The sequence below is a fragment of the Peromyscus californicus genome, unplaced genomic scaffold (assembly GCF_007827085.1).
Source record: "Peromyscus californicus insignis strain IS unplaced genomic scaffold, ASM782708v3 Scaffold_12__1_contigs__length_115047231, whole genome shotgun sequence".
NCBI lineage: Eukaryota > Metazoa > Chordata > Mammalia > Rodentia > Cricetidae > Peromyscus > Peromyscus californicus.
In genome coordinates this window covers 105,026,354-105,041,155 of record NW_026294413.1, presented here as the reverse complement: position 1 = coordinate 105,041,155, position 14,802 = coordinate 105,026,354, and the positions used below count along the sequence as shown (strand labels likewise).

Here is a 14,802-nt window from a genome sequence, read left to right as displayed (position 1 = left end):
CCTCCAAGTCGAAGAGGCCATAGCCCATGGGGCTGCCAAGGAAGAAAGTGGCTGGACTGGGAGGTGAATTTTAAAATTTGATCGGGGAAATTTAAGATAAATAAGTGAGATCAGACAGCAAACATAAGGCTTGGATCCTCTTTCCTGGAGTTTGCAGAAAATAGTCGTTACTGCTGATGAAATGTTTTGACGTTTTCAGTAGGCAGAACATGCTAACTGTAACGGCATGTGATGTGTTCATAAAAATGCTTGCAAATAAATCTTCATTTGTTTTAGAGTAATCAGAGTGTAGGAACAGTGGTAAAATGCTAGTTGTGTTCCTGGTTCCTTGTGGAAACTGTAGTCCTTGACAGTTTGGAATTATGGCAGTTCATTTTTCCAGGTTCAAGTATAATTGGAGATCATTCCTTTGATTGTTTTGTGTTTTATGAATCTGTTTTGGTTTTCCAAGGAGTCTAATTTCTGCCTGTCTGTCTGGGTCAGCCTGGGTTTCTTCTGTCATTTTAACTCATCTTTTGCTTATCAGCTAAGTCAATGGCCCTTTACCATATTGATGAATATGTCTTCACTCACAAGCTTTGCAGCTGTGGTACCTGCCTTTGTACATTTAATGCACCTGTGTCCAACTTCCCTGGTGCCAGGGACCACAACCTAGTGGCACAGCACTGTCTGTATCTGCCACCTCCATGCTTTTTTTGTAACTCAGGGGCAGTTTGTGGAGTGGTTATATAACACCCCCCTCCTTCTAGTGTGTGACCCTGTCATCTGATTCCATGTCACAGTTTATGACTGGAGCAACATGTCAAAGTAACAGTCTTATCACCATGGACTGGAGTTCTTCAGGAGAGAGATGCCAGGAAGGTCACACACTGGGCACCATCAAGGACTCACATGTAAACATCACTACCTGTGGTTCCTGCCTAAGAGTCTCTGGAAGAAAGGCAAGGAACCCATAGCTTGACAGCTAAGAGTCCCAGCCTCACTGACGTAATGATCTGGAACACATGGACACACCACACATACACCCAGAAAAACTGTTCATAAGACTCTTAGCAAGTGCATACATTCTAATCTGGTATTTAACTTCTTTATTTAAAGACTGCAGTTTTACAGAAAATACTTTTTCCTCTTGGATCACTGTTTCTAAATGTCAAATACATAAATACTCCTTAAGTGACATTAAAGCTGGAAAATAATTTCAAAGACAGATTTGGAAGTAAAACATGTACAATATTTCCCACAAGCTTCTGTTGCCCCCACACAGAGAACAGGACAACTGGTATTGAGTAGGGGCACCTCTCACACTGAGCACAGACACACACTCAGTGCCCTCATAAACAAAGGATAAAGAAAGCTTATTTAAGCTTTAGACCTTGTATTAGTCAGTGTTGACAATCCAGACACTGATCATCTGCAAGGAACAGATTAGAACTCAGGACACCAGCAGCATTCAAATAACATAAATAAATAAATAACACGGCCAGTGGGACCTGAGTATGACCTGAGGATGGCCAGACCCGGTTATTGAAAGCCAATGGTGATATTCAGTGATGGAATCATATGCTAATGTTTGCACAACTAGATTAACGTCTCAGAGCCAGTTGCCAGGCTCATTACTAGTGGCTTTTCTCTGGTTCGCACTAATAAACTTGATTATTGATTTTAGGATTGTCTGTGTACCCAAGGATATTTTCTAAGATGTCTTGGTAATGTTTCATGCTTAAGTTGTCAACAGAAGGGCACTAATGAGCAATCATTTTCTAATCATGTTGAAAGGGGTTAAAACCTGTGTTTTAATGAACTTCCTGGCCTCGGCATAATATGCACCTTTTCTCTGTCACTGTCCTCATCAAGTAGAGGCCATTTCTACCTGCCTGCCATCTTCCCCAGGAATTAGCTTGTGTACACAGCTTAAGACCTTTGTAGTCCTAAGTCTGCTCTCCACAGCATTGGAAGAGCAGGAGAGCTTGAAGATGCAGCACTGAAGCAGGGTGTTAGCACATCGGGTACCACTCTGAAGTGAGGCAGACTAGGTTGCTGGGCTGGTGGTTTATTCATCTCTTTCCTGGTTTCATGTGTATGAATATATGCTCTCAGCATATATGCCCTGCTCCAGGGTGCAGGGGGCTGGCGAATGCATGCGCAGAGCGTGTGTATATGTAAAGTAGAAACTGAGCCTGGATAACAAAATGAACTACTGTATGCCAGAGGTCCAGGGAGTGTGCCCAGCTGCCAGCAGCAACGGCTACACGCAGGTCACTGACTATCTCACGTATCTGGAAGACAGTCCAGCTTACAGTGGTCGTGATGTCCAAGCCGTGCCTGGTAACAGCATCTATATGGATCAGGCCTGGGCAGTGAATCAGCCTTATACCTGTAGTTACCCTGGAAACCTGTTTAAAAGCAAGGACTCTGACTTGGACATGGCCCTCAGTCAGTACAGCCAGCCTGCATATCTCCCTGAAGAAAAGCCTTTTCCTCAGGTGCAATCGCCACCGCATTCACAGAAAAAAGGTAGGGACTCTTGGGCTTCTGTTTCTTTCCATATCCTAAAATTTTATTGTATCTGCCTCTTTGAGTCTTTGCATTTGAGCACTGGAGATCTGGGGGGGGTGGAGGGGAACAGCAGTAAGAGGTTGTCGAGTGAGGGAAGGGTTCTTTTGAACTCGGGAATTATCTACCGAACACTTGCTTTCTTTTTATATGACAGCTAGAGAGGAGCTGGTTCCCTGGTCATGAGTGGCATGCATGATAGAGATGCATGCTGTTCAAATGGAATGTTACTGGCTCCCCTGCAAAAGAAAGTATGTCAAAGAATTCCCTTGGTGGGACAGCATAGGAGGCAGATCCCAATTCAGACCGAAAATTCACATGACACTTTGCTTAACTCTTCCTACTGAAAGTTCGTTCTAATTAGCTGGTTAAATGGTCTAAGGCTTTCACAGGCACTGCAATGTTAATATGTTATGATTTGCAAATGTTCATTTTGAGGTATTTACTGATCCATGTAGAGAAGCTATTGATAACCATGCTGCACTGTTAGAATGTCAAAGTCAAACAGAAATGGACACATTTTACCTAGACATCGCCCCCTAAAATTTAATGGATCTATAACCATGAAGAATGAAGTCATTATAAAAAAGCAAGTGAGATATTTTTCAAAATGTCCAATATTTAAGAAGTGCAATATCTATTCATTTTAATAAGCATGGCACTTAATGTTCTATCAATATGACATTTCTTCTGTTACCAAAAGATCAAAGAGGCAAACAGGTCCTGCACAGGGAACTTAGCAGCGACTTCCAGAGAGTTTAAATGCTATAAGAGATATGCCAGAAACCTGTTTATTCTAAGTAGGATCTGTACAGAGAACCAAATTCATGGGTTTCTATAATTTGCAAGACTACAATGACCTTTAATCTCCAAAGGCAAGCTTCTCTGTGAAGGTAATCTTAAGACATAATATAGTGTATTTAATTACAGTTTTTATAAAGTTGATATTTGCTCTGTTGTGGTTTTATGTTTTAATGTTTTTTGGTTTTGGGTAGTTTTCCTCACACTCGCCCTCCTCTGCTGCTCCGCATGATTCCCCTCTGAGCCTCCTCTTCCCAGCCAGCCGCCCCCTTCCCTGCCCCGGGGTTGCACCACTAAAGAAAGCGACTCTGTTATTAACAATAGCCAGCTATGAAAGCAAAATTTTTCAGACAACGCTAAATTGCCCCACTGAAGCTGACTGTGGGAGCCCTAGTCTACAGCTCCAGGGTGTCTAGAAGGAAGCACGTGCAGTGTCTGTGTTTTCAGTTAGAGTCATATCATCCTGAAGGGTGTCAGTTTCCCCTTTAAGACAAGGAGCACACCTGGAGTGAGCGCTCTGCTCCCTAACAAGGAGACAGGCATGCCCCCTAACAGGGAGACAGGCATGCCCCCTAACAGGGAGACAGGCATGCCCCCTAACAAGGAGACAGGCATGCCCCCTAACAGGGAGACAGGCATGCCCCCTAACAGGGAGACAGGCATGCCCCCTAACAGGGAGACAGGCATGCCCCCTAACAGGGAGACAGGCATGCCCCCTAACAGGGAGACAGGCATGCCCCCTAACAGGGAGACAGGCATGCCCCCTAACAAGGAGACAGGCATGCCCCCTAACAGGGAGACAGGCATGCCCCCTAACAAGGAGACAGGCATGCCCCCTAACAGGAAGACAAGCTCGCTCTTTCACCCCATTTAAGTGCTTGACCTTGGAACTGAAGAACTTGTCGGTGTCTGGCCGATCACGCCAGGATATGCCTACCACTTGCTGTGTGGTTGGATCCCGAGATGCTGGTGTCCGTCTCGAAATCTGTAATTCTTTAAAAATTCCTGCAGAACATTGTGGGTTCACTTCCCTTTCATCTTTTCACTATATTCTCTTCAGTCAGTGCTGGGGGATATTTGCTTATAAAATATGAAACTGGGGATTCTTTACTAATTAATTTGATGCATGAACTGGAAGAAAAGATGCATCGTGTGCATATATTGATGTAATTTCTCAAAGCCATATGCCATCCAAAGGCCACAACCACCTGCCAGACTCACTAAATCAAAGCAGGCAAATATTCTTAAATGAATCATTATTTACTGTTACAAGTCTCTGGGTAAATCCCAGTAACACTAAACCCAGCTGCTAACTGTGTCTTAGGACAAAAGGTCATCGCCAGCATGTTTATCCGTATTGATCCACTATTGAGTTTTCTGGGTTGGAAGATAAGTAGCGCCTCATTAAGGCAAAGTTAAGACTGTACACAGGTGTTCAGCAGGGCAGGCCTCACTTCCAACTGGATTTTTTATCTGTTTTCATGAAATTCGTAACTTCTATGCTTGTTGCTGCCATTATGGGACTCAACTCTTCAGTGATGTCCTGGCTCTTTCTTTTTTAAAGTTTCAGCTTTGTTTGGTGTTTTTAGGCAAGAAGGGAAGCAGGGGTGGAGACATGGTTCTTGAAGGGTTTGCTTTTGTTATTTTTTCTTCTTAAATTTACTTGCTGGGGGCAGTGCATGTGGAGGTCAAAGAACAGCCTGCAGGACTTGGTTTCTGGCCTTCCGCCACAGGGGATCCTGGACTCGAACTCAGGTCTCACCTTGGCAGCCAGCACTGCTACCTGCTGAGCCGAATCACAAGCCCTTTTTCTTTACTTTTTAGTGAGTTAGTCTTGAGTCTGTAATTCGAATTTTCTGATGTGTAGAGCATTCACATCATCTTGCTTTAAGACACTCAAAGTCTGCAGTGATGAGGGAAAGGCTGCAGAGTGGTAGATGGCCGGCACTGAGGAACTCTTGCTCATAAAACATGCAGCCAAGGAAACTTTAGAACAACGTGTCATTTCCTTTGTGTTATTTGGGATTTTGCATTTTGGCCAAAAAGGAAAAGAGTCATCAAATTCTGAAGCAATGAGAACCCGAGCCAGGGAGTCAGGCCTCTGCTCACTGAATCCTGTTTCCAACAAAACGGCACCAACTGAAGGAGAGGCTGTGTGAGCCGCACTGAACAGAGCTGGAATGTGTTTACACTGTCAACCCAGCTTCCCTGTGGAATAGGAAAAGCCATTTCTTCAGGACCAGGTCTTAATACATACCTCTCAAGCCAGATTCAAAATTGCAATCCTTCTGCCTCCACCCTACAGTCCTGAACCACCATACCTGGAGAAAAAAAAAAAAAGCTTTACTTCAATTTAGAGGCAAATAAAAAGAAGCCAACCAATCATTCACAGGCATGAGCCTTATTTAATCTCTCAAGTAACACAGTTACAATGTATTCTGTTCAAATTTGTCATTGTGGCCAGGTCAGCGTCTGCCCTTACCTGTTCAGGAAGAGAGAGAGAATAAAAGAGGAATTGAGTAGAGGAATGACAACCAGGATTTGTGACTTCTCTGTTATGGCTGTTGTTTAGGGGTAGTTAAGGGCTAGCATTTTTCTCTTTTTCTCTATTTTTGGGCTGGTCGCTCCCATCAGGAATTAACACCAGTGACCTCCCAACTTGCCTTTGGCTACTCAGAAGGCAGCTTCTCCATCCCTTCAAACAGGGTACCTCACAGGAGTCTGCCAACAGCTCGGGACAGGCTCTCAATGTGCCACTCTGCACCATCCATACAAGAACTGTGTGTAAAAGGTGCTGGAGGGAGGGCGGCTGAGTCAGGCATCGCTGCAGAGGAATACTAATCTGAGCTTGAGTCAAGGGGGAGGGAGCATTGGTCTGTGGTCTCTGCTTTGGTGTGTTTCTGTCCCCTGATTTTAATCCTTCAGAGAGAGAGAGGATTCAACTGAAGCCCCAGTCCCAGGTAAAACTGAACTTTCCACCTTCTGTCTCCATGCCAGGATCCTACTCTATTGTCTTGTTCGATTGATGCCATGTCACATTAGAAATGGAAGCTAAACGGTCAGTTTGAAATGACCCACAACAAGAGGATTGGATGGAGAAGGTGCACCAGGTCCCTCCTGGAGCAGAATCTCTAATTAGAATTTCTTAGACTTCTTTTAAAGTTACAGATCTGAAATCGGGAATAAAGAGGCTGTAAATTCTGTGCCACCCCACCCCCCAAAACACCATTTTCTGACAGATAGTGTTAGATCTGGGGATCATGTTGAGGCAGCATCATGCAAAGCAGGCTGGACTGGAAACGAAACCATGGAAGACCCATGAATTCCCAGGCACCATCCTCCCCGCCATGAACTTCAATGTCAAGACCACAGCTGGCATTTCTCTTCCTCACATTTTCCTTTATTTTCTACCTTCCCCTCCCCTTTCTTTCTCTCCATCACTCTCCCTCTAGTTATTCCTCTTCCCTTCTAGATAAGCTTGTTTAAAACTCACATGAAAGGTTTCCCCAAGAAACTGCTAAAAATTATAGACACCATCTCTTCAGATGTCATCCTGAAGTGGTTAATATGATAGTGAGTGGAGCTGTGAGAGTGTTCATGCATGCTAGCCTTTTAAATTTGGCAGTGCCTCCCATATGCCCATAACAGAAAATAGCCCTCCAGGAAACAATACCACTGTGTTTTAAAATACAGAACACATTTGCTGTTCCAAAGGCTAAATCAGAGTGCCTCTGAGCACCCAGAAGCTGGACTCAGTAAGGGATAGAAATAGTTTCCGTGCAACTTCCGGCTCAGACAAAAGGGTGAGCAGGCCCTTCCTGTTTGTTTCCTGGGAATCAAGCATCTGCATGTGCCCTTCAGCAACTTTTGAGTGCCTTGGTCCTATCCTGGAGTGTGTGGTAGTTCTCCTTACTCCAAAAGCAGGAGCCAAAGGAGTCAAATGCCTGGCCAGCTTAGAGAGAAACAGTGTTACTGTTAACCTCCTGAACACAGGTTCACGTCCCTCAGCTTCCCAACCAATGCCAACCGTAGCCCCAGCCTTCAAGTGCATTCAGCCTGAGGATAAGTTCTATCTTCTACATGGCTGGTCCAGCGTTTGAGACCCGATCAGCTCTCTGGGTGTCTGCATCTGGTCTCCAGAGCCCAGAGACACCCGCTCTGTAAGTGCTGTCCTTGGTACCACATTCTGCACACAACACTGCCTGCTTCAGGGCTGCCCTGGGCTCTCTGGAGAGGCTAGAACGTGCCATCTATCCCTCCCACCTTGCTTCCCTTCCTCACCTGGAGCTCTGTCTCAGTCTGATGGCTTTCCTGTGGTCCTATAGCATTCTGCTTCCAGCCACTCTCTGGAGGTTTCTTGTCCTCGGTGCCTTCCACACAGCTTCTCCTGGGGCCTCAGGTTCTTCTTATAACCTGTTAAATAATGCGGGTCCCAACAGGCTGCCCTGCCACATGGTGTCCACTTAGACTCTGCCTGTGGGCTTCTGCTGCACCCTCTGTCCCAGTAATCACAGTCAGTCTCTCCACAAGTCTCTCCACTTCAGTCCCATCCCTGAACAACGATGTGGTCTTCCAGCTCCACCCCTGGCCGCCACATCACTTTAGGCAGTGACTCAACTCACAGCTCACTGGCATCTTCCACCCAACCAGCCTCATCTTCCCTGTGCCACGCTGGTTTCTGTCCTTCACAGGCGAATGGCCTCTGTTTTACACAGAATCAGCCTAAACGGAACTTTATTTTGACTTAAAGAAAAATTAAATTATGAAATTTGTAGGAAAATGAATGGAATTGGACAATATTATATTATGTAAAATAACCCAGGGTCAGAAAAACCAATGCTGTAAGTTCTCTGTGAGGAGCTTAGATTCTACTTTTTTATACATGTGCGAGTGAGTGTGAGTAGAGGGGGAAGCTAGAAAGGGCCCTGAAGTGGGGGAGAGGTTTTAGGGAAACCTGGAGGAGGTACAGGGACGTGTGTGCAATGACAGTGTGAAGGAGAATACCGAGGGTGGAAGGATATGAACAGTGCGGGGCCTGGGGTAGAGGACGAGGTGTATATGAAAATGCCATAAAGAAACCTGTCACTTTGAATGCTACTTTAAAATTTTAAACTGAAAATAAAATAGCTCTGAATCATTTGGATAAATCACCTTTTCAAGCAAATTTCAAATTATATACCGAATGTATGAGACCAAGGTTTCCCAGCTTTGGCACTATTGACATCCGGGGCCAGCGAGTTCTGTGCTGTGACCGCCGACCTGCGGGAGGGTTAGTAGGGCTCTGGCCAATGACCCTGGGTTGGGGTAGCACACGCCCACATACCCCAGCTGTGATAACCCACTCTGCACTGTCCATGATCATCATGAGGATGCCTTACATGGTGAGATGCAGCTCCACACTGCCACAGAATGCACTTCCTCGGAGGCTAGTACTGCCCGAAGCGGCAAGGGTGTTTTCTTGAGGACAAATGTCACTGCTTCTTCCCCTGAATGCAACCTATGACTGGAAAATTAACAACCGACATTTTTTTTATGTGTGTGAGCCGGGCGATGGTGGCGCACGTCGTTAATCCTAGCACTCGGGAGGCAGAGGTAGGTGGATCTTTGTGAGTCTACAGAGCGAGATGCAGGAAAGGTGCAAAGCTACACAGAGAAACCCTGTCTCAAAAAACAAAAACAAAAACAAAAAAATTATGTGTGTGTACATGCATGTGCACAAAAGTGGAGGTGCATGTGAAGGCAGGTGCCTGAGGAGGCCCATGGGTCTTGGATCCCACGGATCTGGAGTTAGAGACAGTTGTGATCCACCTGACATAGATGCTGGGAAATGAGCTTAGCTAGGTCCTCTGTAAATGCAGTACCTACGCTTAACCACTGAGTCATCTCTCCAGGCCACAGTGGCCCACATTTTCAAGGCTATGACTTTCGATCTTATTCTGAATAGAATTTCCGACTTTAAAAAGCACCTACCTTTCTGAAGTGTGCAGGACAGGAGACGATTGTGGGTGCAAGTATGGAGTCCAAAGTCATCAACTGACTCTCAGACCTAAACCAGAGGCAGCTGTACCACGTGTGGCCCTGCCCTCTTCCCCGCACCCCCTGCCGTTCTGAGACACTTGGCCCTCGAGCTTGATAGCCCGTCTCTTCTCACAACACACAGTGATCTTGTTGGTCTCAAGGGTCTAAAACACGAGTGTTTCTGGGATGCTATTGAGAGGCGGACAGTGTAATTTCACATCTGCTTACTTTAAAATTTTCCACAAAGACATACAATCTTATATGATAAATAATAAAACTATCTCTCACATCTCCATTTTTCTTAGACTACTTCTACCCTTCTACTTTTGATAAAGTTTAAAACTCTGTGAAATATTTCTTTACTTTTAAAGCAGCATGACCTGGAACAAAGTTAAGCAACAGCCAATCATGTACCCCAGAGCTGGAGTGCACAGGGATGTGGCGTGGCCTGTGGAGGGCTGGTGTGACACTCCTTGGGGAGTTGGGCTGTCTGCTCTCTGTGTTGTGAGACCTTCGAATCTCTTTCATATGAAGCAAGAAGTCTGGAGTCTATATATTTTACATGATAGTTTTATATCTTGGCTTAGTTTATTTTAATACTATGAGCCAAACACTGTAAACTGTATATGCCTTTTTGATTAAACTTCTGAATGAAATTCATCATAGCAACCTATTTCCTCCTTAACGATTTTGTCCTCAAACGTTTCTGCCCTTACTGTGTACCGAAAAGTTAGAGTAGCTACTAAGACTTTGACTCTACAAGAAACAAAAAGTGAAGCTCAGCCCGGAATTCTTGCCTGTTAAGCTGTATTATAGCTAGACCTTTCAAACCCAGCACTGAGGCAGGAGAATCTTAAGTTCAAGCCTAGATTGCAGAATAAATTCAAGGGAAGCCTGCATATATAATGTAACTCAGTGGCATGATGCTAGCCTAGCATGTGCAAGGCCTAAGTACTGAAGAAGAATATATATATATATTATTGCCAACCCTGGCCCTAAAATAAAGGAATAATTCAAAATCTCTGTGCCAATCTTCCTACCCTGGGACCTTGATAGAGGCCCAGAGTCCCTTTTGGAGTATCCCTGTCCCCTTTCCCGGGTTAGTCCCTGGCCTGCCTGCCCATGCTTCTCATACTCTATCCCCAAGACATAAAAGGTTGAGCCTTAGACTTAAGTGTCTGTGGTTCCCATCACCCCTGCTCAGCCAGCCAGAAGATAAAATGACAGGACACTCAGTGACCCTGGAGAGTGGTATGGGGTTGGTAGGGACTGCCCTGAGAAGAGAGTCTGTGAAGTGGGAGCCTCTGGGACAGTTTGGGGGCAGAGGGAGATGTCACATACAGGAATCTAGGAAGGCCTCTAAAGTGAGTGCTGGCTCAAGATTTTGCTCAGTAATTTACATGTAGTAGTTTCACAGTTTGTTGAACAAATGAACAGATGGATAGATGAGTGGTTTAATTAATTGATGTGTTGTTTATCTGAGGGTTAAAGATTAACACTACACAAAGCTTGGTTCCTAATACCAAGAATTAAATGTAAAAGGGATCAGGATTAGCAAGTTAGGAAAAGGCTAAGCCATTCAGGCAGGACTTTTAAGTATATAAAGAAATGGCATAAGGCAGAGTGTTGCACAGGAAATGGGCTTAATTTAAGAGTCTAAGCTGTGGGATGAACTGCGCAAGTTCAGTATCGAATTGGAAAAATGACTAAGCACAGCAATAATTCAGCTTCTCCGGAGTGTTACAATGCAGTGTCACCCCTGTCTCAGCCCCCCACCCCCACCAGAGCTCTTGCCACTCTGAGCAAGTTCTACACTATGAATCAGAGTCCACCTGAATTGTTTTCTGGAGTTAGTAGCTGGTCCTCTTTAGCGGTTACCTGGGAAACTTGAAGAAGTGGTTCCTTGGATCGACAGTGTGATGTTGTGAGCCTGTATGCCAAAAGCATCCGTGTCCTTCCACAGTGTCAGAATGTATTGAGGCAAGCACAAACTCTTTTACTCTAATCTTAATTGCTAAGATCAATTCTCAGATCACACATTACACATCACACAGTGGCTATAGTCATTTGTATGGATATATGTAGGGTACAGAATGGCTACAGGGAACTAAAGAAGCCACAGAGTTCATGGAGGCCTTAGTGGAGGCAGAAGCAGACACCCGACAAATGCAAACAGAGTCCCTGCAGGTAGCTACATGAGCTATTAAAGAACCTCTTTGAGGAGCTGCTGATTCTAGCTGCAGAGACACAGGACTGCTTAGGCAAGGTACAGGGCCTTGAAGGTGAAGCGTAAGGTCAGATCTAGACAGACAGACTGCAGTTCAAGTGGACCACATTAAGCAGTGAGGACCAAGCTGAGCCAAAGCCTCATAGACGGTTGGGAATTCTCTGCCTATCTGTCCTTTGATGTCTGCACGAAGTGTTATGAACACATGAAGATGGCAGGTCAGGGTGCTGGGGCCATGGACAAGCGAGTGTTAGGTGTCCTCCTCTGTATGGGGCCCACATGAGGGTATTGCATGCCTGTCAGTCTGGTACATTTGACAAGCCCTTAGGCCACATGTTTTTAAGATGTCTTTAGTATGCCCACATGTCCTCAGTCGACCTTGATGAGTTTATAGGTGGCACTTTTTACTTTTAGGGATATGCTGTGTATCCACTTATGCCTCACGGGTCCTGCTGTACAAGTAATGATGTCTAGACACAAATGCAATGCAGAGTCACCCTCCCTCTGCACTTGCTCTCAGAGTGCAGCAAAATGTTGCTTCTAAAATGGAGTCTCCCAGGGCAGGGCATAGCCAGAAAGCCACTGTTTCCCACACTGTGGAGTAACTTAGAATCCAGCCCAGCCTGATCCGAATATGTAGCCTCTGGGCACATCTTCCCTCTGACCTGCTCAGAGGGATTCCGTGACAGCTAATGCTTCCTCTAGACATCAGAACTGGTCCAACTGGGCAAGTAGTCTGCTCCGAGGTTAAGACCAGCCAAGGTTGAAAGACTCCACACTTGGTCCCTTTCTTCACAGGCAGCACCCCTAACTTTAGATCTGCCATCAAGATTAACCTATTTTATATCCTGTTACTTACTCACTGTGTGTCTGCTAAGGTGACAGGAAGTACCAGGTGTTCTCCAAGGACCTGCCATACTGCATAATTCATTCAGAAGAATTAACCTGGCCAGGCTTCTGGTTTTAACCCCACAAGTGAAAGCACTGAATCTAATGTAAACCAGAAAACCACTACAAAACTCTTGCTTTCCAAACCCCAACTCCTCTGAGAATCCTTTTGGTTAATCAGTGTTACCTGCAACTTGGATGAACCTTGAAAGCATTCTGCTAAGAGAAAAGACCATCTAGAGCTTTATTCCATTTGTCTGAAATGGCAATAATAGACAAATCTGTAGAAACAGAGTGTATCTCGGGGTAGCCTGGGGCAAAAGGGGTGGAGAAGATGGGGGGGGCAAAGATAGGGTGACACTCAAAGACAGGTGTTTCTTTAGGCTAATAAGTGGTCCTAGTCCCACAACTCCATGAATATATTAAAAGCCATTGACTGGGTTATCCTTGAATTATATTTTAGTAAAGTTGTTACCAAAAGAAAAAGTTCTTTAAAAAGTAGTATTTTACCATATCAACCCATTTTTATGTTCAAGGTAATACTTAGCAATTAATCAAATGAGCCAAAAGTTAACTAAAAACAAAACTCTCCAAGTCCTTTTTGAACAGTCCAATGGCACTTGCTTTCCTAAACATTGCTCAAGGGGCTGAGACTGTAGCTCAGCTGTAGAGTGTCTATTTTGTAACCTCCAGCACCACATGCTCAAACAAAAATACATATAGATGTACACTTAAAAACAAAAATAAATATACACACATGCTTGCTAGTGTGGCAGTATAGTTTATTAGTCTGAAAAGTAATTCAAACAAGCAAATAGAAGCCGGGAAAGACTCATCAACCTTGAATTCTCAAGGACTGTCATGGGCCTTAGTTGTTTCATTCATGGTAACCTCCAGTAACCTTCCTGATGTTGACCTGGGATGATTGTATCCACAGTTCCTCGAGTGACACATCTCACGTCTGATCTAGACATCCAACACTGACATTATGTCACCCACTAGTGTCCATATTTGGCAACAAACTAATGTCTGTGCACTTTTCTTATTTGGCCACATTGACATATGTGACTCATTTTGAGCGTGTGAAAGGTGGAAAAAGAGAGACTGTGGAGCTGAACGGCGAGAAGTGGCGCAGTTCTCTAGGGGACTGGGGAGCTGCCATATCATCAGGTACATCTGGTTGCCTGAGGAGACTCCCTGTCGCCTGTTCACTATGTATAGAACACCATCCCTGCTGGCGTTATTTTCTGAGGAGCAGTGGACTCAGCAGAAGGGTTGCTGTGCCATTCCTTGTGGCAACTGCCTTAGATAAACAGGATCGTTCAGTTAATATCATAGAGAAAGGAAAGTGAAGGGTGGGATGCACTAGTATGACCACGTAAGCAACTGCTCCTAACTCAAGTAGCTACTTCGATAGAAAGTTGGCTGATTAATGAAAGGGATTAAATCAAGTCCACCCACCAGGAGATTAACCTGGGAGAAAAGTAAAGCATTTCTTCCCTATATCAGAATGTGAAAAGACTGCCCTGCTACCTGACTGAAATAGCATTGGTGTGGTGGTTTGAATGAGAAATGACCCCCACCACTTGGTCCCCAGTCAGTGATGCTGTTTGGGAAGGCCATGGAACCCTTAGGAAGAGGAGCCTGCTGGAGGAAGTACATTTAGTGGTGAGGACTTTGAGGTGTTAGAGCTTCATCCCTCTCCCAGTACTATCTTGTGTACTTCCTGGATAGGATACAATGTAACCAGCATCGTTCCTGGATACGGTGTAACCAGTGTCCTTCCTGGATACAGTGTAACTAGTGTCCTTCCTGGACACAACGTAACCAGCGTCCTGCTCCTGCTGCAGTGCCTTCTCTATCCTGATGGACTCTCTCCCTCTGGAACTGTAAACCAAAATTAACCCTTCTTTCCCTAAGTTGCTTTTTGTCAGGGTATTTTATCACAGCAACAGAAAAGAAATTAATACAACTGGATTCCAATTTACAAGAACCTTCAAGGTCGAAGGACCACCCAAATACATTGTTGCTCTACCAAGAGGAGAACATCTTCAGGGTCCTCCTGCCAGTGCCAAAAGATAACACCAGCAGGTGTGGTGAGGCTAGATGAAGGATAAGCAGGAAAGATGAGTTCCCTGCATCTCCCCAACTCTGGTTCATGTCTCCAGACATCATGGCTCATTGTTGGCATGTTTCACAAGATACAGTCCAAACACTGTTACAGGTGGTTCCTGCACCTCTTCTACCTGACACCTGCCATCTGCCTCAGCAACAAGAACTCAAAGCCTCTACTCTGCTGGATCAACTGTATAGAA

General features: G+C 44.9%; 1 protein-coding gene across 12 annotated transcripts in view; it reads left to right on the top strand.

Annotated features, from left to right (window-relative positions):
• Positions 1-14,802, top strand: part of Thrb (thyroid hormone receptor beta) — a 368,302-nt gene that overhangs the window by 313,420 nt on the left and 40,080 nt on the right. Inside the window, exon 1 of one of the 12 annotated variants that reach the window (XM_052734051.1) lies at positions 1,533-2,514. The exons of the other annotated variants lie outside the window; for them this stretch is intronic. Within the exon in view, the coding sequence (XP_052590011.1) occupies positions 2,190-2,514 (325 nt within the window). The 5' untranslated portion in view covers positions 1,533-2,189. Of the gene's footprint in view, positions 1-1,532; positions 2,515-14,802 lie in introns of those variants that run through there. 12 annotated transcript variants of the gene reach the window in all.